Source organism: Mobula birostris, chromosome 23 (genome assembly GCF_030028105.1).
Source record: "Mobula birostris isolate sMobBir1 chromosome 23, sMobBir1.hap1, whole genome shotgun sequence".
In the NCBI taxonomy this organism is placed as follows: domain Eukaryota; kingdom Metazoa; phylum Chordata; class Chondrichthyes; order Myliobatiformes; family Myliobatidae; genus Mobula; species Mobula birostris.
In genome coordinates this window covers 13318352-13342348 of record NC_092392.1, presented here as the reverse complement: position 1 = coordinate 13342348, position 23997 = coordinate 13318352, and the positions used below count along the sequence as shown (strand labels likewise).

The 23997-nt window shown below is 44.2% G+C and overlaps 1 protein-coding gene across 1 annotated transcript in view; it reads left to right on the top strand.

Moving 5' to 3' along the window:
- Window positions 1–1826: 1826 nt before the first annotated feature.
- dennd6b (DENN/MADD domain containing 6B) overlaps window positions 1827–23997 on the top strand; it is a 99415-nt gene continuing 77244 nt past the window's right edge. Inside the window, exon 1 of the mRNA XM_072241049.1 lies at window positions 1827–2009. Coding sequence (XP_072097150.1) covers window positions 1863–2009 — 147 coding nt within the window. The 5' untranslated portion in view covers window positions 1827–1862. The remainder of the gene's footprint in view (window positions 2010–23997) is intronic.

Genomic DNA, 23997 nt, shown 5'->3' with positions numbered 1-23997 from the left:
AACACTTGCAATTTTCCAGCCCTCTGGAACCATGCCAGAATCAAGTGATCCTTGAAAGACTATCACCATGGCATCTGCTATCTCTTCATTAACTATTCCAGAACTCTGGGTTGTAGTCCATCTGGTCCAGGTGATTTATCCACCTTAAGACCTTTTAGTTTGCCAAACACTTTTTCCTTTGTAATAGCAATGGCACTCATTCCTACTCCCGGACACTCACGGTCCTCTCACACACTGCTAGTGTCTTTCACAGTAAAGACTGAAGCAAAGTACCTATTAAGTTCATCTGCCATTTCTTTGTCACCCCATTACTACCTCACCAGCATCATTTTCCAGTGGTCAAACATCAACTCTCACCTTCCTTTTACTCTTTATACAACTGAAAAAAAACTTTTAGTATCCTGCTTTATATTATTGGCTAGTTTGTCCTCATATTTCCTCTTTTCCCTTCTTATGGTTTTCTTAGTTGTCTTTTGTTGGATTTTAAAAACTTCCCAATTGTCGAAATTCCCACTCACTTTTGCTACATTATATACTCTTTCCTTAGCTTTTATGCAGTCCTTAACTTCCCTTGTCAGCCATGGTTACCTACCCCTGCCACTTGAGAACTTCTTCTGTGGGACATATCTATCTTGCACCTTGTGAACTATTCCCAGAAACTTCAGTCATCTTTGCTCTGCTGTCATCCTTGCCAGTATCCCCCTCCAACCCCACTGGGCAAGCTCCTCTCTCACACCTCTGTAAAATTCCCTTTATTCCATTGTGGTACTGATGCATCTGACTTATGCTTCTCCCTCTCAAATTGCAATATGAATTCAATCACATTATGATCACTGCCTCCTAAGGATTCATTTACCTTAAGCTCCCTAATAATATCTGAGTTATTACACAACACCCAGTCTAAGTTAGCCTTTCCCTGAGTAGGCTCAAGCACAAGTTGGTCTAAAAAGCCATCTTGTGGGCATTCAAAAAAATTCCCTCTCTTGCAAACCAGCACCAACCTGATTTTCCCAAGCCCTTTGTATATTGAACTCCCTCATTACAACTGTGATTATTACACGGTGATGTAATCCTTATTACACGATGATGTAATTGCGTAAAGTACTTTTACTGTGCTCTGTGTTCAGTGTTTGGAGTATTATAAATGAGTTGTTATGGTTTTTCTTAAACATAAAACACCCCTGCTGTTTTTATTTGTGAAAATCTACACTTGTGCCTTCTTCCAGAAGGCAGCAGTGAAAGAATAGATGGTAGGTGTCCTTGATGATGGATGCTGCTTTACCGGAACACTGCTCCATGTAAATGTTCTCAATGGTGAGGGGAACTTTTCCTTCATTTTAGGTTTAGGTTAGATGTCCATTCTCTTATAAGAATGAAGGTGACTTTAATGAAAGATATAGAATATTAAGAGGTCTAGACAGGGAAAATGTCTCCCACAGTAGAGAGAAGCACTAAGGAGAATTTTCTTCCCGCTGACGGTGTTGGATCTTTGGAATTTTCTACCCCAGTGAACTGTAAGGCTCAGTCGTTGACTACATTCAAAACATTAATTGAAAGATTTATTAATATTAAAGAGAAAGGGCTCCTATTTCTTTATGTTTTTATGAACTCCTCCTAAGTGTTTTTTTTTCCATTATTCGGTCCAAAGGCAGATGTCTAAAATTGTTCAGAATCATATTATATAACGGCGTCCCATCAACAGATGAGGGACTGTTCCGGGCTCCCCGATAGCGAGTGCGCAGGCGTGAGCCGGCTGCTCAGTTGGAGGATGTGCGCATGCGGCGATGCAAGCGCGTGTCCGGAATGAAGCGCCATCAAGGTTGAGTGCGCATGTGTGCGAGCTGGAGCGCGGCGCGGTTGTCATGGAGCTTTTGGAGCCGGAGAGTCGGTCTCGGAGAGTGAAGCATTACTCAGCCTCCGGCTCCGCTCCTCCTTGGGATAGGTTCTCTGCCTGGCTCGAGTGCATCTGTGTGGTCACTTTTGACTTGGAGCTCGGTCAAGCCATCGAGGTGAGTTGATCATGCTGGAAGCGCGGCTTGGAAGGGTCGGACACAGGCGGTGGAGGGTGGAGCCGAAGGAGGGCGGTGATCTGCTGGGTAAAATTTACAGTGCATGATATATAGCATTTAATTTATATAATTTACACTGGCATTGTGCAAGTTTGGCCTCTTGTATTGCCATAACATCACACTGTAACGTAATGTGAAGATGAAGCATCACTGACACCTAGTTCTGTCTCAGCATCTTTGTCCACCTGACCTAGTAGTCTTAGTTTTTTTATTTAACAAATAATCAGACATATAATTTTCTAATTAAGTATTATGTAAAACAACATCGGCTTGTGACAGATCGTGTGCATTCGTGAGGATTGTTGCAATGTGTCAAATGGTATTACTGTCGTTATGATGCCGGTGTAGTAAGCTAGATGCCAGGACAAATTAGGTGGGGTGAAGAATTTGAAAATCACCTTGAGAGCTGTGGAAATTAAATTCAGTCTACAATGACATGGTCGCTGTAATTACTGGAAGCCTGGCCTATCAAATCTACAGTAGGCTTGTGTTCTTTCGAATGTCCTTTAAATTGACGTAGCAAGTCATTTAGTTCAAGGGCAAATTCGAGTTACCCAATGAATGCTGGCTTTGCTGGTGAACCGATTTCTGTGAATGAATGAAAAAAGACTGATTGTTCAATTTTGTCCTGAATTAGGTTTTTATCACTGGAAAAGAATCATTAGACTCTGGAGTTCCATCCTAGATGTCCCCTCTTCTATTTCTTTTAGAACTTAAATACACCAATACAGCACAGAATATTGTTTAATCTTACTTGCCAAGGATTTTTCATGGCCCCTACAATAATTTCTTTATTATCTTCTTTATACGTAATTCTCAAGAGCTCTTTTTAATCTTAGTTTCGTAAACCTTAAATAGGGTTCCTTTTCCTTCTTGACCAAATTAATCTTCTCTCTCTAGATAACCAAGATTCCCTGACCTTGCTATCCTAACCGTTCGTTCTGACTGGAACATATCTGTAATCTGTGTAGTTGGCCTATAAATACCTTGCATATGTCAGTTGTGAACTTCCCTAAAAGTAGCTGTCCCAATTAACTCTCCTTAGTTCCTGCCTTATACTCTCCTAATTTGCCCAGGGCCAATTTAGTGTTCTCTCACAGTAAATATATTATGTTCAAAGTAAATATATTATGAAAGTACATCTATGTCACTAGATATAATCCTGAGATTCGTTTGCTTGCAGGTATACTCAAAAGATCCAAAAACCATATTAGAATCAATGAAAGACTGCACCCAAGAGGGTGGACAACCAGTGTGCAAAAGACAACAAGCTATGCAAATAGAAAAGAAAAAAGTAATAAATAAATAAGCAATAAATCTCTCTCTCTCTCTGGCTCTCCATCCCATAGGATGATGATGGTTCCTTTCAATCAGTTAGTGGGGTTTAGGATACCCCACTCCTCAGAAAGGAACAGGGTGTCCGTGAATGGATTTTAGGTGAGTGGGGGGTTGCACAGGTCCACACCCACCCTCTTGACATCCCCTCCCAGATCCAGTGGCATGGTGGGGTCCAAGACGGCTGGGGAAGTTCTGTTGCGGTGAATGGCCAGACCAAGCTTCGATGCAAGGGATGCCCTTTCCGCGCTTCACGGCACGTGTTTGCTAGATGGCCGTTGACCCTACGAGAGGGTTCATCCGCCCTTTGACAGGTCTCGTTTATCGTCCGCAGGGTGTCTAGCCACCCTGCTCACCAGGAAAGCCTGGTGGGGGAGCCGGTTTAGTCGCTGACCACCTGACCATGCAACAGGTAGTACTGGGTTACATGGTACCAGTAACACTCAGACAGGTGACCTGACCTGAGCAATAAATATTGAGAACATGAAATGAAGAATCCTTGAAAGTGAGACTGTAGGTTGTGGGAACATTTCAATGGTAGGGCAAGTGAAGTTATCCCCTCTCGTTCACAAGCCAGATGGTTGAGGGATAATCACTGTTCCTGAACTTGGTGGTACAAGTCCTGAGGCTCTATACCTTCCTCCTGATTCCAGCAGTGAGAAGAGAACATATCTTGGGTGGTGGGGTCCCTGATGATGGATGCTGCTTTCCTGCAACAACACTCCATGTAGATGTACTCAATGGTGGGGAGGGCTTTACCCATGATGGACTGGACTGTATCCACTCCTGAAAGGATTTTCCATTCAAGGGCATTGAGTGTTTCCATACCAAGCTGTGATGCAGCCAGTCAATATACAATATACCGTAGAAGTTTGTCAAATTTTTAGATGTCATGCTGAATCGAGGACACCTCTTTTTCCCTTATTAGAGAGAGAGAGAGAGCCTGTGGTATGTCGAACTACTGGGTGAATGAGTACTCTTTGGAGTACTGCAAGTCTGTGTCTTTATTGATGCTTTGCTGCACGCTTGAGTGCTTGGTGGGAAGTGCTGATGCTTTTTTTTTGCTGGTGGGGGGGTGTCGTTGCTTTGCTGCTGCTTATGTGTGGGTGGGGGAGCTGGGGGGAACTTTGGGGTTCTAACATTCAGTCTTTGGGGCACTCCTGTTTTCATGGATGTTTGCAAAGAAAAAGAATTTCAGGATGTATATTGTATACACTTCTCTGGCATTAAATGTACCTTTGAAACCTTTGAATCTTAGCAAACTTCTAAGGAAGTAGAGGCGCTGCCATGCCTTCTTCGTAATTGCACTTATGTCCTGGGCCCAGAACAGGTCCTCCGTAATGTAAGACAAGAAATTAAAGTTACTGTCCACCTCTGTTTCCATGATGAAGACTGGCTCATGGATTTCCAGTTTCTTTCTCCTGGTCAATAATCAGCTCCTTTGTCTTGCTGACATTAAGTAAGAGGTTGTTGTTATGGCACCACTCATCCAGATTTTCAATCTCCTTCCTACATGCTGATTCTTCACCACCTTTAATTTGGCCATCAACAGTGGTGTCATCAGCAAACTTAAATATGGCATTGTAGCTGTGCTTAGTCGGAAGTGGAAAGCGAGTAGAGCAGGGGATTAAGCACACAGCTTTGTGGTGCACTTGTCCTGATGGAGATTGTGGAGGAGGTCTTGTTGCCAGTCTAGGGTCGTCAAGTGAGGAAATCGAGGATCCAATTGCACAAGGAGGTATTGAGGCCTAGGCCTTGAAGCTTGTTGATTAGTTTTGAGGTGTGATAGTATTAAGTGCCAAGCCGTAGTTGATAAAGAGCATCTTGATATTTGAATCTTTGCTGTCCAGATGTTCCAAGGTTGAGTGAAGAGCCAATGAAATGGCATTTGCTGTGTACCTGTAGTGCCAGGAGGCAAATTGGAGCAGATCCAAGTTGCTTTTCAGGCAGGACTTGATATATTTCATCACCATCAATTCATCACAGTAGATGTAAGTGCTACTGGATGATAGTCATTGAAGCAGATTACCACGTTCTTCTTAGGCACTGGTATAATTGAAGCCTGCTTGAAATAGGTGGGTATCTCAGACTGCCGAAGTGAGAGGTTAAAGATCTCAGTGAACACTCCAGCCAATTGATCAGCGCAAGTCTTCAGAACTTGCAAAAGGTACTCCAGCTGGGCTGGATGCTTTTCGTAGGTACACTCTCCTGAAGGATGCTCCCATGTTGGCCTCAGAAACTGAAATCACAGGGTCATCGGGGGCTGAGAGTTCGTGATGATTCTGCTATGTTTTGCTGGTCAAAGTGAGCATTGAAGGCAGTGAGCTCATCTGAAAGCAAAGCTCCGTTGTCACCTATAGTATGTTGCTTGATTTCACTTTGTAAGGGGTGATAGCTTTCAAGCCCTGCCACAGCTGTCGAGCATTCTTCATTGATTCAAATTTAGTCCAGAAATTCCTCTTCTCCCGTAAGATGGCTTTCTGAAGATTGTACCTGGACCTCTTGTAACTTGCTTGAATGCCTCTGATCTGGCTCTTATCAGATTGTGGATCTCATGGTTCATGCAGGGCTTCTGGTTGGGGAAGACTGAATAACTTTGTGGGGACACATTCATCTGTGACTGTTTTAAAGTCTGTGACAACTGTGGTGTATTCATTCAGATCCATAGATGAATCCTTGAACGTGGCTCAGTCCAATTCCATAGCCGCTCTTCTGCCTTTTTGTAGTCCTAATCTCTGGAGACTTGCTCTTTAGCCTCTGCCTATATGCGTGTTGGAGAAGGACAGCTAAATAATCAGGTCTCTTGAAATGCAGACTGGGCATGGAAGGATAGGCATTCTTTATCTTATTACAGCAGTGGACCTCTGGTGCTAGAGGTTATATGATAATGGTAATTGGGCAGCAGTTTCTTCAAACGTGCCCTGATTGAAATACCAGACTATGATTTAAAATGTGTTGGGGTGGGCTATTTCTTGTTTGGTGACGGCATTATGCAATACCTCAAGCGCTTGATTATAGTCTGCCGCTGGTAGAATATAAACTGCGGTCAGGATCACAGAGGAGAAATCTTTTGGTAAATAGAACGGTCAGCATTTGATTGTTAGGTGTTCAAGGTCAGGAGAACATGAGTATGACAAAACTGCCACATTGGAACACCATGGAGAGTTTATCATGAAACTCAACCCCCAACTTTTGCTTTTTCTGAATCAGCAGTTCAGTCCGTCCAGTGTATTGAGAAAAAATTTGGGTTTATTCGCCGTACCTGGCATACTTTGAGTAAGCCACACCTCTGTAAAATGCAGAACAGAACAATTTTCACTTTATTTTCACCATGGATGTTCAGTCCCTATATACCTCCATCCCCCACCAAGAAGGTCTCAAAGCTCTCCACTTCTTTTTGGATTCCAGACCTTACCAGTTCCCCTCTACCACCACTCTCCTCTGTCTAGCGGAATTAGTCCTTACTCTTAACAATTTCTCTTTTGGCTCCTCCCATTTCCTCCAAACTAAAGGTGTAGCTATGGGCACCCGTATGGGTCCCAGCTATGCCTGCCTTTTCATTGGCTTTGTGGAACAATCCATGTTCCCAGCCTATACTGGTATCTGTCCCCCTCTTTTCCTTCGCTACATCGACGACTGCATTGGCGCTGCTTCATGCACACATGCTGAGCTTGTTGACTTCATTAACTTTGCCTCCAACTTTCACCCTGCCCTCAGGTTTACCTGGTCCATTTCTGACACCTTGCTCCCCTTTCTTGATCTTTCTGTCTCTATCTCTGGAGACAGCTTATCTACTGATGTCTACTATAAGCCTACGGACTCTCACAGCTACCTGGACTATTCCTCTTCCTACCCTGTCTCTTGCAAAAATGCCATCCCCTTCTCATAATCCCTCTGTCTCTGCTGCATGTGCTCTCAGCTGGATGAGGCTTTTCATTCCAGGACGAAGGAGATGTCTTCCTTTTTTAAAGAAAGAGGCTTCCCTTCCTCCACCATCAACTCTGCTCTCAAACGCATCTCTCCCATTTCACGCACATCTGCTCTCACCCCATCCTCCTGCAACACCAATAGGAATAGGGTTCCCCTTGTCCTAACCTACCACCCCACCAGCCTCTGGGTCCAACATATAATTCTCTGTAACTTCCACCACCTCCAACAGGATCCCACCACCAAGCACATCTTTCCCTCCCCCCCACTCTGCTTTCCGCAGGGATCGCTCCCCACACGACTCTCTTGTCCATTCGTTTCCCCCCCCCCCCAATCCCTTCCCACCAATCTCACTCCCGGCACTTATCCTTGTAAGCGGAACAAGTGCTACACATGCCCTTACACTTCCTCCCTCACCACCATTCAGGGCCCCAGACAGTCCTTCCAGGTGAGGCGACACTTCACCTGTGAGGCGGCTGGGGTGATATACTGTGTCCGGTGCTCCTGGTGCTGCCTTCTATATATTGGCGAGACCCGACGCAGGCTGGGAGACCGTTTCGCTGAACACCTACGCTCTGTCCGCCAGAGAAAGCAGGATCTCCCAGTGGCCACACATTTTAATTCCACGTCCCATTCCCATTCTGATATGTCTATCCACGGCCTCCTCTACTGTCAAGATGAAGCCACACTCAGGTTGGAGGAACAACACCTTATACAGTCGGCCCTCCTTTTCCGCGGGGGATTGGTTCCGGGACCCCTTGCGGATACCAAAAAACAGGGATGCTCAAGTCCCTTATTCAACCTGCCTCAATGCAGTGGACCTTAGGACCCAGCGGAACCCCGGACCTTATTTAACCTGTCTCAGTGCGGTGGATATTAGGCCCCGGCGGTGGAGCTCTGAATCCGCAGTGTTTCTGTTCACGAAAATAATCACGATCACGATTTAAAATAAAGTGGAAATAATAAAGCGATCGGAAAGAGGTGAAACGCCATCGGTCTTTGGAAAAGTGTTAGGCTACAGTCGGTCAATGATTGGAACAATTTTAAAGGATAAAGTGAGAAAGGCCCTGCCCGATGAAAGCTACAATTATTACTGAGCAACGCAGTGGTTTTGGGTTCTTGATCCTTCACTTCAACCTGGCACGGATGGAGAGTGTGCTTGGGAGCGGTCACTGGATTGAACTCGGGAATTTCCGTTCCTGAGCCTGGCACTGAAACATACGTTTCTTAAGTGTTTTATATGCATAGAAAGGTAAAATATATACTATATACTAAGACAAACGTTTGACTAACTAACGCTAAATAATATCAGATGTACCTGTTCCGACTTACTTAGTAAGAGAACTTCAGTTTTTTTCGATCCCGATCCATAACGTATGCACATCTTCCCGTATACTTTAAATCATCTCTAGATTAGTTATAATTCCTAATACAATGTAAATGCTACGTAAGTAATTGTTATACTGTATTGTTTAGGGAATAATGACAAGAAAAAAAAGTGTATACATGTTCGAACAACAGGTGCTGGCAGATCACTTCCGGGTTTTCTTGCTTCGCAGTTGGTTGAATTCGCGCATGTGGAACTCGCGGATAAGGAGGGCCAACTGTATTCCATCTAGGTAGCCTCCAACCTAATAGCATGAATGTTGACTTCTCTAACTTCCGCTAATGCCCCTCCTCCCCTTCACACCCCATCCCTTATTTATTAAATATATTTTTGATATATTTTTGATTTTTCCCCCTTTTTTTTCCTCTCTCTTTTTTCTCCCTCTGTGCCTCTCACTATAACTTCTTGCCTGCTCTCCACCCTCAAGGTTTCCCTCCCCACTTCTCTTTCTCCCCAGGCTTCCCGTCCCATGATCCTCTCCCTGATTCCAGCTCTTAGATCCACCCCTCCCCTCCTGTCTTCTATCATTTCAGATCTCCCCCTCTCCCTCTCACTTTCAAATCTCTTACTATCTCTTCTTTCAGTCAGTCCTGACGAAGGGTCCCAGCCCGAAACGTTGACTGTACCTCTTCTTATAGATGCTGCCTGGCCTGCTGCGTTCACCAGCATTTTTTGTGTGTGTTGCCTGAATTTCCAGCATCTGCAGATTTCCTCATGTCTGCGAACAGAACAATTCCTCATTTCCCTACAATACAACCATCTTGCCCTTAGGTTCTCAATTTTGTTCTCCAGCAACTTCACATTTGCTAATAAGATGCTGTGTAAAGAGGGCCTCATCCCTCTGTTTCAACTTGGCTTAGAGCTCCTACCCCTGCCTCACTTCTGATCATGGCAATGAACCTTCATTTGCTTAAAGGTGCCGTATCAGTTTGCTTGAGTATTAAGTCGCCAAGTAATACAGAAGATTCTGAAGACTGCAGTTCATTAAGTCAGTTTAAAAACATGTTGCTTAAAGGAAAATTACAGGATGTAAATTGCAGTGAGAGTAATTCAAAAGAGGTATATATTAGTTATGTACGTTATATATGCAGTCATAGTCATACTTTATTGATCCCAGGGGAAATTGGTTTTTGTTACAGTTGTACCATAAATAATTAAATAGTAATAAAACCATAGATAGTTAAATAGTAATGTGTAAATTATGCCAGGACCAACCTATTGGCTCAGGGTGTCTGACCCTCCAAGGGAGCAGTTGTAAAGTTTGATGGCCACAGGCAGGAATGACTTCCTATGACGCTCTGTGTTGCATCTCAGTGGAATGAGTCTCTGGCTGAATGTACTCCTGTGCCCAACCAGTACATTATGTAGTGGATGGAAAACATTGACCAAGATGGCATGCAACTTGGACAGCATCCTCTTTTCAGACACCACCGTGAGAGAGTCCAGTTCCATCCCCACAACATCACTGGCCTTACGAATGAGTTTGTTGATTCTGTTGGTGTCTGCTACCCTCAGCCTGCTGCCCCAGCACACAACAGCAAACATGATAGCACTGGCCACCACAGACTTGTAAAACTTCCTCAGCATCGTCCGGCAGATGTTAAAGGACTTCAGTCTCCTCAGGAAATAGTAGTTTGCAGAATGCCGCCGTGGTTCACCGGCAACATCTCATCAAGATCCATATTCATCATTATCTATGGCCATGTTAAAGCTTAAGGGGTTGTGATCACTGTTCCCTAACTGTGCTCATACTGAAAGGTCGTTATAGAACATAGAACATAGAATAGTACAACACAGTACAGGCCCTTCGGCCCACAATGTTGTGCTGACCCTCAAACCCTGCCTCCCATATAACCCCCCACCTTAAATTCCTCCATATACCTGTCTAGTAGTCTCTTAAACTTCACTAGTGTATCTGCCTCCATCACTGACTCAGGCAGTGCATTCCATGCACCAACCAATCTCTGAGTAAAAAACCTTCCTCTAATATCCCCCTTGAACTTCTCACCCCTTACCTTAAAGCCATGTCCTCTTGTACTGAGCAATGGTGCCCTGGGGAAGAGGCGCTGGCTATCCACTCTATCTATTCCTCTTATTACCTTGTACACCTCTATCATGTCTCCTCTCATCCTCCTTCTCTCCAAAGAGTAAAGCCCTAGCTCCCTTAATCTCTGATCATAATGCATACTCTCTAAACCAGGCAGCAACCTGGAAAATATCCTCTGTACCCTTTCCAACGCTTCCACATCCTTCCTATAGTGAGGCGACCAGAACCGGACATAGTACTCCAAGAGTGGCCGAACCAGAGTTTTATAGAGCTGCATCATTACATCGCAACTCTTAAACTCTATATGCCTCGACTTATGAAAGCTAACACCCCATAAGCTTTCTTAACTACCCTATCCACCTGTGAAGCAACTTTCAGAGATCTGTGGACATGTACCCCCAGATCCCTCTGCTCCTCCACACTACCAAGTATCCTGCCATTTACTTTGTACTCTGCCTTGGAATTTGTCCTTCCAAAGTGTACTACCTCACACTTCTCCGGGTTGAACTCCATCTGCCACATCTCAGCCCACTTCTGCATCCTATCAATGTCTCTCTGCAATCTTTGACAATTCTTTACACTATCTACAACACCACCAACCTTTGTGTTGTCTGTAAACTTTCCAACCCACCCTTCTACCCCCACATCCAGGTCGTTAATAAAAATCACGAAAAGTAGAGGTCCCAGAACAGATCCTTGTGGGACACCACTAGTCACAATCCTCCAATCTGAATGTACTCCCTCCACCAGGACCCTCTGCCTTCTGCAGGCAAGCCAATTCTGAATCCACCTGGCCAAACTTCCTTGGATCCCATGCCTTCTGACTTTCTGAATAAGCCTACCATGTGGAACCTAGTTAAATGTCTTACTAAAATCCATATAGATCACATCCACTGCACTACCCTCATCTATATGCCTGGTCACCTCCTCAAAGAACTCTATCAGGCTTGCTAGACATGATCTGCCCTTCACAAAGCCATGCTGACTGTCCCTGATCAGACCATGATTCTCTAAATGCCCTTAGATCCTATCTCTAAGAATCTTTTCCAACGGCTTTCCCACCACAGACGTAAGGCTCACCGGTCTATAATTACCGGGACTATCCCTACTACCTTTTTTGAACAAGAGGACAACATTTGCCTCCCTCCAATCCTCCGGTACCATTCCCATGGGCAACGAGGACATAAAGATCCTAGCCAGAGGCTCAGCAATCTCTTCCCTCGCCTCGTGGAGCAGCCTGGGGAATATTCCGTCAGGCCCCGGGGTCTTATCTGTCCTAATGTATTTTAACAACTCCAACACCTCCTCTTCCTTAATATCAACATGCTCCAGAACATCAACTTCACTCATATTGTCCTCACCATCATTAAGTTCCCTCTCATTGGTGAATACCGAAGAGAAGTATTCATTGAGGACCTCGCTCACTTCTGCAGCCTCCAGGCACATCTTCCCACCTTTATCTCTAATTGGTTCTACCTTCACTCCTGTCATCCTTTTTTCTTCACATAATTGAAGAATGCCTTGGGGTTTTCCTTTTCCCTACTTGCCAAGGCCTTCTCATGCCCCCTTCTTGCTCTTCTCAGCCCCTTCTTAAGCTCCTTTCTTGCTTCCCTATGTTCCTCAATCGACCCATCTGATCCTTGCTTCCTAAACCTCATGTATGCTGCCTTCTTCCTCCTGACTAGATTTTCCACCTCACTTGTCACCCATGGTTCCTTCACCCTACTATTCTCTATCTTCCTCACCAGGACAAATTCATCCCTAACATCCTGCAAGAGATCTCTAAACATCGACCACATGTCCATAGTACATTTCCCTGCAAAAACATCATCCCAATTCACACCCGCAAGTTCTAGCCTTATAGCCTCATAATTTGCCCTTCCCCATTAAAAATTTTCCTGTCCTCTCTGATTCTGTCCTTTTCCATGATAATGCTAAAGGCCAGGGAGCGGTGGTCACTGTCCCCCAGATGCTCACCCACTGAGAGATCTGTGACCTGACCCGGTTCATTACCTAGTACTAGATCTAGTATGGCATTCCCCCTAGTCGGCCTGTCCACATACTGTGACAGGAATCCGCCCTGGACACACTTAACAAACTCTGCTCCATCTAAACCCTTGGAACTAATCAGGTGCCAATCAGTATTAGGGAAGTTAAAGTCACCCATGATAACAACCCTGTTATCGTGTCCAAGATATCCTGAAGTGGGAGGGTGAGGAGCCAGAGGTCGTGGTACATATAGGTACCAATGACGTAGGTAGGAAAAGGGATGAGGTCCTGAAAGGAGAATATAGGGAGCTAGGAAGGGAGTTGAGAAAAAGGACCGCAAAGGTAGTAATCTCGGGATTACTGCCTGTGCCACGCGACAGTGAGAGTAGGAATGCGATGAGGTGGAGGATAAATGCGTGGCTGAGGGATTGGAGCAGGGGGCAGGGATTCAAGTTTTTGGATCATTGGGACCTCTTTTGGCGCGGGCGTGACCTGTACAAAAAGGACGGGTTGCACTTGAATCCTAGGGGGACCAATATCCTGACAGGGAGATTAGTGAGGGCTACTGAGGTGACTTTAAACTAGAATGGTTGGGGGGTGGGAATCAAATTAAAGAGGCTAGGCGGGAGGAGGTTAGTTCACTACAGGGGGATGGGAACCAGTGCAGAGAGGCAGAGGGGTGTAAAGTGAGGGTAGAAACAAAAAGTACTATGGAGAAAAGTAAAAGTGGCAGGCCGACAAATCCAGGGCAAGCATTAAAAAGGGCCACTTTTCAGCATAATTGTATAAGGGCTAAGAGAGTTGTAAAAGAGCGCCTGAAGGCTTTGTGTGTCAATGCAAGGAGCATTCGTAATAAGGTGGATGAATTGAAAGTGCAGATTGTTATTAATGATTATGATATAGTTGGGATCACAGAGACATGGCTCCAGGGTGACCAGGGATGGGAGCTCAACGTTCAGGGATATTCAATATTCAGGAGGGATAGACATGAAGGAAGGGGAGGTGGGGTGGCGTTGCTGGTCAAAGAAGAGATTAACACAATAGAAAGGAAGGACATAAGCTGGGAAGATGTGGAATCAATATGGGTAGAGCTGCGTAACACTAAGGGGCAGAAGACGCTGGTGGGAGTTGTGTACAGGCCACCTAACAGTAGTAGTGAGGTCGGAGATGGTATTAAACAGGAAATTAGAAATGTGTGCAATAAAGGAACAGCAGTTATAATGGGTGACTTCAATCTACATGTAGATTGGGTGAACCAAATTGGTAAAGGTGCTGAGGAAGAGGATTTCTTGGAATGTATGCGGGATGGTTTTTTGAACCAACATGTCGAGGAACCGACTAGAGAGCAGGCTATTCTGGACTGGGTTTTGAGCAATGAGGAAGGGTTAATTAGCAATCTTGTCGTGAGAGGCCCCTTGGGTAAGAGTGACCATAATATGGTGGAATTCTTCATTAAGATGGAGAGTGACATAGTTAATTCAGAAACAAAGGTTCTGAACTTAAAGAGGGGTAACTTTGAAGGTATGAGACGTGAATTAGCTAAGATAGACTGGCAAATGACACTTAAAGGATTGACGGTGGATATGCAATGGCAAGCATTTAAAGGTTGCATGGATGAACTGCAACAAATGTTCATCCTGGTTTGGCAAAAGAATAAATCAAGGAAGGTAGTGCACCCGTGGCTGACAAGAGAAATTAGGGATAGTATCAATTCCAAAGAAGCAGCATACAAATTAGCCAGAGAAAGTGGCTCACCTGAGGACTGGGAGAAATTCAGAGTTCAGCAGAGGAGGGCAAAGGGCTTAATTAGGAAGGGGAAAAAAGATTATGAGAGAAAACTGGCAGGCAACATAAAAACGGACTGTAAAAGCTTTTATGGATATGTAAAAAGGAAAAGACTGGTAAAGACAAATGTAGGTCCCCTGCAGACAGAAACAGGTGAATTGATTATGGGGAGCAAGGACATGGCAGACCAATTGAATAATTACTTTGGTTCTGTCTTCACTAAGGAGGACATAAATAATCTTCCAGAAATAGTAGGGGACAGAGGGTCCAGTGAGATGGAGGAACTGAGCAAAATACATGTTAGTAGGGAAGTGGTGTTAGGTAAATTGAAGGGATTGAAGGCAGATAAATCCCCAGGGCCAGATGGTCTGCATCCCAGGGTGCTTAAGGAAGTAGCCCAAGAAATAGTGGATGCATTAGTGATAATTTTTCAAAACTCGTTAGATTCTGGACTAGTTCCTAAGGATTGGAGGGTGGCTAATGTAACTCCACTTTTTAAAAAAGGAGGGAGAGAGAAACCTGGGAATTATAGACCGGTTAGCCTAACGTCGGTGGTGGGGAAACTGCTGGAATCAGTTATCAAGGATGTGATAACAGCACATTTGGAAAGCGGTGAAATGATCGGACAAAGTCAGCATGGATTTGTGAAAGGAAAATCATGTCTGACGAATCTCATAGAATTTTTTGAGGATGTAACTAGTAGAGTGGATAGGGGAGAACCAGTGGATGTGGTATATTTGGATTTACAAAAGGCTTTTGACAAGGTCCCACACAGGAGATTAGTGTGCAAACTTAAAGCACACGGTATTGGGGGTAAGGTATTGGTGTGGGTGGAGAGTTGGTTAGCAGACAGGAAGCAAAGAGTGGGAATAAACGGGACCTTTTCAGAATGGCAGGCGGTGACTAGTGGGGTACCACAAGGCTCAGTGCTGGGACCCCAGTTGTTTACAATATATATTAATGGCTTGGATGAGGGAATTAAATGCAGCATCTCCAAGTTTGTGGATAACACGAAGCTGGGTGGCAGTGTTAGCTGTGAGGAGGATGCTAAGAGGATGCAGGGTGACTTGGATAGGTTGGGTGAGTGGGCAAATTCATGGCAGATGCAATTTAGTGTGGATAAATGTGAAGTTATCCACTTTGGTGGCAAAAATAGGAAAACAGATTATTATCTGAATGGTGGCCGATTAGGAAAAGGGGAGGTGCAACGAGACCTGGGTGTCATTATACACCAGTCATTGAAAGTGGGCATGCAGGTACAGCAGGCGGTGAAAAAGGCGAATGGTATGCTGGCATTTATAGCGAAAGAATTTGAGTACAGGAGCAGGGAGGTACTACTGCAGTTGTACAAGGCCTTGGTGAGACCACACCTGGAGTATTGTGTGCAGTTTTGGTCCCCTAATCTGAGGAAAGACATCCTTGCCATAGAGGGAGTACAGAGAAGGTTCACCAGATTGATTCCTGGGATGGCAGGACTTTCATATGAAGAAAGACTGGATGAACTGGGCGTGTACGCGTTGGAATTTAGAAGATTGAGGGGGGATCTGATTGAAACGTATAAGATCCTAAAGGGATTGGACAGACTAGATGCAGGAAGATTGTTCCCGATGTTGGGGAAGTCCAGAACGAGGGGTCACAGTTTGAGGATAGAGGGGAAGCCTTTTAGGACCGAGATTAGGAAAAACTTCTTCACACAGAGATTGGTGAATCTGTGGAATTCTCTGCCACAGGAAACAGTTGAGGCCAGTTCATTGGCTATATTTAAGAGGGAGTTAGATATGGCCCTTGTGGCTACGGGGGTCAGGGGGTATGGAGGGAAGGCTGGGGCGGTGTTCTGAGTTGGATGATCAGCCATGATCATAATAAATGGCGGTGCAGGCTCAAAGGGCTGAATGGCCTACTCCTGCACCTATTTTCTATGTTTCTATTTTTGCACCTTTCCAAAATCTGCCTCCCAATCTGCTCCTCTGTATCTCTGCTGCTACCGGGGGCCTATAGAATACCCCCAGTAGAGTAACTGCTCCCTTCCTGTTCCTGATTTCCACCCATACTGACTCAAAAGAGGATCCTGCTACATTACCCACCCTTTCTGTTGCTGTAATAGTATCCCTGACCAGTAATGCCACTCCTTCTCCCCTTTTCCGCCCTCTCTATCCCTTTTAAAGCACTGAAATCCAGGAATATTGAGAATCCATTCCTGCCCTGGTGCCAGCCAAGTCTCTGTAATGGCCACTACATCATAATTCCATGTGTGTATCCAAGCTCTCAGTTCATCACCTTTGTTCCTGATGCTTCTTGTATTGAGGTACACACATTTCAGCCCTTCTACCTTAGTGTCTTTACACCATTTATTCTGCTTCTCTTTCCTCAAAGCCTCTCTATATGTTAGATCTGGCTTTACTCCATGCACTTCTTTCACTGCTCTATCGCTCTGGGTCCCATCCCCCTTGCAAATTAGTTTAAACCCTCCCGAACCATGCCAGCGAACCTACCTGCAAGGATATTGCTCCCCCTCGAGTTCGGGTGCAAGCCATCTAATCTGTACAGGTCCCACCTTCCCCAGAAGAGATCCCAATGAGCTAAAAATCTAAAACCCTGCTCCCTGCACCAACTCCTCAGCCATGCATTCAACTGCCATCTCCTCCAATTCTTACCATCACTGCCTCGTAGCACTGGCAGCAATCCTGAGAACGCCACCCTGTTCTTCAGCCTTCTGCCTAGTTCCTGAAACTGACAGTTAAGGACCTCATTCCTCTTCCTGCCATGGTGGCAGGGCCTCCGGCACTGAGTCTGACTCTGTGGTGCAGAAGCGTGGGACGGAGAAGAGGAGAGCTGTCGTCATTGTAGACTCTATAGTCAGGGGAGCAGACAGGAGATTTTGTGGACGTGAGAAGGACACCCACATGGTTTGTTGCCTCCCCTGGTGCCAGGGTCTGGGATGTCTCTGACCGGGTGCACGACATCCTGGTACGAGAGGGAAAGCAACCAGAGGTCGTGATACATGTTGGGACCAACAGTATCCAGGACGGTAAACTTATTATTCAGGGGAATGGCTACAGGGGTGCTCTGCACTACCTGCCTGCTCAGCTTCGCTTTCCCCCCTCTGACTGTCACCCAACAACCTGCTTCTGACAGCCTAGATGTGAGTACCTCCCTGTAGCTCTCATCTATGACTGCCTCATTCTCCCTTATGAGTTGAAGGTCATCCAGCTGTTGCTCCAGATTCCTTACACGGTCTTCCGGATCGCCCAGCCGCATGCACTTCTGGCAGATGTGACTCTGCGGGAGAGGGGTGTTCCCCCAAGACTGCCACATCTCAGGAGGCATTGTAAAGGAAAACTGCGAGCAAGCTCATCCTCTGCTTCTTCTCGTCAAAGCCTCAAAGCTCCACTCACTCACTGGCCACTTTCCACAGGCTGCTTTGCTTGAGCTATCCCTCTATTTATCTGTTTGAGCTTTTCAAAATGCTTGGTCACCTGACCTCAATTGCCCAATGAGCTGCTTTCTGCTGAGTCTGAGCTATTCAAATCTTGATTGACTTGATTGCACAGACCAACTGCCAAAACTGCCAGAATCTCTCGAGTCAAAGCTCCACTCCTTCACTGGCCCACTCACTCACTGACCGCTTTCCACAGTATCCAGTGTGACATACTGTTGGATTATCTACATAGCAATTAAGGAAACCCTCCTGGATGCCCATAACAAACTTTGCCCCGTTTAATTCTCTTGCACTAAGGAGGCCCCAGTCTATGTTACAGAAGTTAAAGTCAGCCGCTGCAAAAACCCTCACAAAATGCTGGCGGAACTCAGCAGGTCAGGCACCATCTATGGAAATGAGTAAATAGTTAATGTTTCGGGCTGAGACCCTTCATCGGGACCAGAAAGGAAGGGGGAAGAAGCTGGAATTGGATATTGGGGGGAGGTGATAAGTAGGTGAGGAGAAGAGGTAAGAGGCTAGAGTGGGGAAATCCCTCCTCCTTCCCTTTCTCCCATGATCCACTCTCATCTCCTATCAGATTTCTTCCTTTATAATCCTTTGCATTTTCCACTTATCACCTCCCAGCTACTTACTTCACCCACTTTCCCCTACTGTTCTTATCACCTTAAGCTATCATGTCTATCCTCCCTCCTCCCACCACCTTCTTATTCTGGCTCCTTCCCCCTTCCTTTCTGGTCCTGATGAAGGGTCTTACCTGAAACGTCAACTGCTCATTCATTTCCATAGATGCTGCCTGACCCACAGAGTTGCACCAGCATTTTGTATGGGTTGCTCTGGATTTCCAGCATGTACTGGATCTCTTGTGTTTATCCTGGATATTTACTGTCTGTTAACTTTTTAAAAAATTACTGTTCTACCTTGCAAACAGCAGTCTGCTTCTCTGTTTGAGGTAGGGATTTGAGTAGTAACAAATTGTTTTGTGACAGTTATGTGCTTAAGATTTACAGATTAGTTAGAGAGAAATTGTGGTCTTTTGTCAGCCATGTTCTTCTGGTAATTCATCTGTTGTAAATACTAGCAGAAAATCATTAATAAGTTCTTTTGGTGATGGAAGATTTGATGTATTGCACTTTCAACCACATGGCTGTGCCCTTCAGCTTGAGGTTCTCAATTCCTTTTCAACAATGGTCAACCTTTTAAAGAGGTTTGGAATATCACTTTAATTTTTGGATCTTCCATCTCACAGGGAGATGGGGACAGTAAGTAGTCACATGGAGACCATGCAAATTTTCTACAGACAGCACCATTACTAGGGATTGAATCTAAGTAACTGGAGCTTTGCCATTGTCCACCTAAATGTGCTATTTATGAAGTTCTTGCCCTTACGGATGTTCCATAGTGACCCCAGTCACTGTGCTGGCTTTGAAACATCAAATTTAGTCTACTGCAGCTGCAGTCGTTTCCTGTCATGTGGTTATCTAGGCTATTGGAAGCATCTATGATTTTCCACATGGCACAGAATGTGGATTCCTCTCGGGTGAGCTGCCTTGTCATGCCTAATGTTCATAAATAGCTTCAAGAAGTAGAAACTTGCTAGAAAATGCTCACCAATCAGCTGCCTTACATCACTTTTGAGCTGTTGGTTGTCTTGCCCTGTTTGACTGTGCTTATTTTTGCTCCTGCTCATTTTTGCTCCAACCTTACTGAAGCCCTTTGACCCACCAAAGTCACCATTCTGAGAATCGTTATTCCAAGGGTTGCTGTGCTCAAACCAAGTTTAAAAAAAACTTTAAAAGAAATCAACAACTTAGTGGAAAATTTCAGGATGTTATAATTTGCTTCACTTCAATTCATTTTATTTTGATTGAGGTAATAAATAATTTACAGCATGTCTGGCATGTCTGCTATATATTTGTTAGAATCCTGAAATTGTTACCAATTAAATGAAATAAAGATTCCATCATCTTCACTGTAATATCTGAGCCAACTTTATTTTTAACTTATTGTTGACAACACCATGGGGGTATATACTGCATATTTCTTTTTAGTTCTGCAAGTTTTGTCTTATTTTTTCTATCTCTACTCTTAGACTGTTTGAGGTAACTCATTTTTTATTTTTTCTTACTTCTTTTCTCTTTTTATGTTTGTATATCTGTGCACTTTTAATGCTACTGTGCTGCTGTAATTTGCTTTGGGATCAATAAAGTATCTGTCTATCTATCTGTTCTTTCTCTTAATCAGTTGATCTCTTTTGGGTTAATCTCTGAGTGTTGCAATATCTGTCTCATCTCCCTATTAGGCACTTATATTTTCACTGCTTCTCTTCAGTCATCTCACAGAATCAATATGCCACTTGCGAGACATAATAAGCTTTTCATTAACTTCATTCATCCATTTTCTACTTTTGTCTTGGGAACTTTGTAATTCACAGTGGTCTCCAACAGACTTGCCCATCTAACTTACAAAAATTTTCTCTTTGAAGATACAAATCTTCAACTGTATATATATATTAACTTGCTGTGTTGCAGTTCCTATTATCTTTCACCGTATAAGTAAACTTCACCATGCATACAAACTTCACCATGTAGACAATTGTAAATATTTTTTATCTTTTAGTAATTTTCAGAGAAAGTGATGATAAAACAAATGATTTTTGTTATTTTAACAGGAGATTCAGGCAAGAGGAGATGTTTTATCAAGCATGAATAATTTGAAATTGCTGTATGAAATGTGTTGCTTTGCAAAACCACCACAGGTATTCCCCTGCTTCTGAACCAATTACTTCTGTACAGCCCATACATATGAAAAAGTATTTGGGAGACTGGCAAGATGGATTTGGTGGCTGCTGTGAGGCTGTGGCATCTTCTAGGAACAGTTCACAGGAATGGAACCCTGCCATTTAATGGAGAGGCCCTGTAACTTGCTGTTATGAAGTTCCTGTAGGTGCATTGAAAAATCAAACTAAGGCTGTCAGAAAATTATATCTTACCTATTTCAGTCTTGGTCTCCTTTTAAGTACAATATATCAATTACTGGCAGTCAACCTCTGATTGTGAACAGTAACTATCACAACTCTGAATGTTTTATTAATTTTAATTCACAGAGATTATAATACTTTTTTTCCCTATCACTTTTTCTTAATTTCTCTTCATATGCTTGAGTTATAGAATCATACAACACTACAGCATAGAATCAGGCCCTTCAGCCCACCTAGTCCATGCCAAACCATTAACCTGCCTAGTCCCATTGACCTGTCCCCAGACCGTAGCCCTCCATACCTCTCCCATCTATGTACCTATCCAAATTTCTCTTAAATGTTGAAATCAAACCCACATTCACCACTTCCACTGGCAGCTCGTTCCGCACACTCATCACCCCCTGAGTGAAGAAGTTCCCCCTCATGTTCCTCTTCAACATTTCACCTTACGTCCTTGACCCATGACTTCCAAGTTGTAGTTTCACCCAAACTCAGTGGGAAAACCCTTGTCCCAGCAACATCCTTGTAAATTTTCTCTGCAGTCTTTCAATCTTATTTATATATTTCCTGTAGATAGGTGACCAAAATTGGACATAGCATTCCAGATTAGGCCTCACCAATGTCTCTTACAATTTCAACATAACATCCCAGCTGCTGTGCTCAGTACATTGATTTATGAAGGCCAATATGCCAAAAGCTTTCTTTACAACCCTATTTATCTATGACTCTGCTTTCAGGGAATTATGGATCTGTATTCCCAGATCCTTTTGTTCTACTGCACTCCTTAGTGCCCTACCATTCATTGTGTAAGTCCTACCCTAATTTTCCCTCCCAAAGTGCAACACCTCACACATCTGCATTAAATTCCATCTGTCATTTCTCAGCCCATTTTTTAAATCTGGTTCAAATCCTGCTGCAAGCTTTGGTCTTCCTTGCTGTCCACTACACCCCCCAATCTTGAGGTGTCATTCGCAAATTTGCTGACCCAGTTAACCACATTATGACCCAGATTGTTGATATAGATGGTAAACAACAGAGGACCCAGCACTGATCCCTGCGGTACACCACTAGTCAGAGGCTTCCAGTTAGAGAGACAACCCTCTACTACCACTCATTGGCTTCTCCTATGAAGCCAATGTCTAATCCAATCTGCTACCTCATCTTGAATGTCAACCAACCCTCTTGACCAACCTCCCAACCTCCCTGTCAAAGGCCCTGCTGAAGTTCATGTAGACAAATACACTGCCTGCCTTCATCCTCCTTCCCGGTAACTTTCTCGATAAACTCTATTAAAATTGGTTAGGTACAACTTACACGCACAAAGCCATGTTGACAATCCCAATACTATATCTATCCAAATACTTATATATTTGGGCCCTTAGAATAGCTTCAAATAACTTTTGCACTACTGATGTTAGGCTCACCAGTGTATAATTTCCTGGCTTATTCTTAGAACTTTTCTTAAACAACGGAAAAACATTAACTATTCCGCAATCCTGCGGCACCTCACCTGTGGCTAAGGATGTTTTTAAATATCTCCCCTGGGCCCCCTTCAAGCCTCCCACAGGGTTCAAGGGAACACCTTGTTAGGCCCTGGAGATTTTTCCACTCCAATTTGCCTGAAGACAGCAAACACCTCCTTCTCTGTAATCTGTATGGGGTCCATAAACTTGCTGCTGTATTACATTCACATCTATAGATTCTGTCTCCGTCTCCGGAGTAAATACAGATGCAAGAAGTCCATTTCAGATTTGCCCTCTTTTTCGGGTCCACACATACGAGTGGTGATTGATAAGCTCGTGGCCTAATGTAGACGAAGTTAATTTTAGAAAACCTAGCACATTTACTTTTCCTACATTTGCACACTTAGTCCAGCGGTCATGGAGCATACAGATTCCTCCTTTGTAGAAGTCGGCGTCTTGGACCTCCAGAAGTGGTCCACAGCTTGGGGTGATTGATATGTTTGTGGCCTAAGGTAGAAGGAGATGAGTTATTAACTTCAAACTTTCTGCATAGTCACTCAAAGAGTTGAACTGCACGTGCCTGTAACGAGAGTTGTATAACTCAACTCTTTCTACCTTAGGCCACAAACTTATCAATCACCCCTGCTGTGGATCACCTGGAGGTCTAAGACGCTCTCGTTACATGCATGTGCAGTTCAACTCTTTGAGTGATAATGCAGAAAGTTTGAAGCTAATAACTCACCTCCTTCTACCTTAGGCCATGAACTTATCAATCACCCCTCGTAGATTACCATTCTGATCTTCCAGAGGGCTAATTTTGTCCCTTACAATCCTTTTGCTCTTGCTATATCTTTTTCTATATTTACTTTGAAACTAATGGCATTATGATCACTAGATGCAAAGTGTTCCCATACACAAACTTCTATCACCTGCCCTGTCACGTTACCTAATAGGAGATCCAGTATCACACTCTCTCTAGTTGGGACTTCTATGTACTGATTAAAGAAACTTACCTAAAATCATTTAACAAACTCTTTCCCATCCAGCCATTTTATAGTATGGGAATCCCAGTCAATATGTGGAAAGTTAAGAACATCTATTATCACAACACGTGCCCAACAACAACAACCCATTAAGGTGTTCGTATAGTGATCTGAAGGTCGCTAGTTCGAGCCTCAGCTGTGGCAGCATGTTTGTGTCCTTGAGCAAGGTACTTAACCACACATTGCTCTAGTGTCTGTGCGAGGAGTGGCGCCCCACACAGACTTCCAATCTGCGCCTTGTAAGGCATGAAAATGCCCAACGCAGGCCTCTGAGCATGGTCTGAGTTGATGTTCCCTCCCTCCTCTCCCCATTATCACAACCTTAATTTCTTGCAACAGTCTGCGATCTCTACAAATTTGCTCCTCTAAATCTTGTGGACTGTTGGATGGTCTATAATATAATCCATTAATGTGGTCCTGCTTTTCTTATTCCTCACTAGATGAGTTCTGTCTGTCCCGTCAGAGCACTGCTGTGACACTTTCCCTGACTAGTAGTGCCATCCCTCCTCCTTTAATCCCTCCTGCTCTGTCACGTC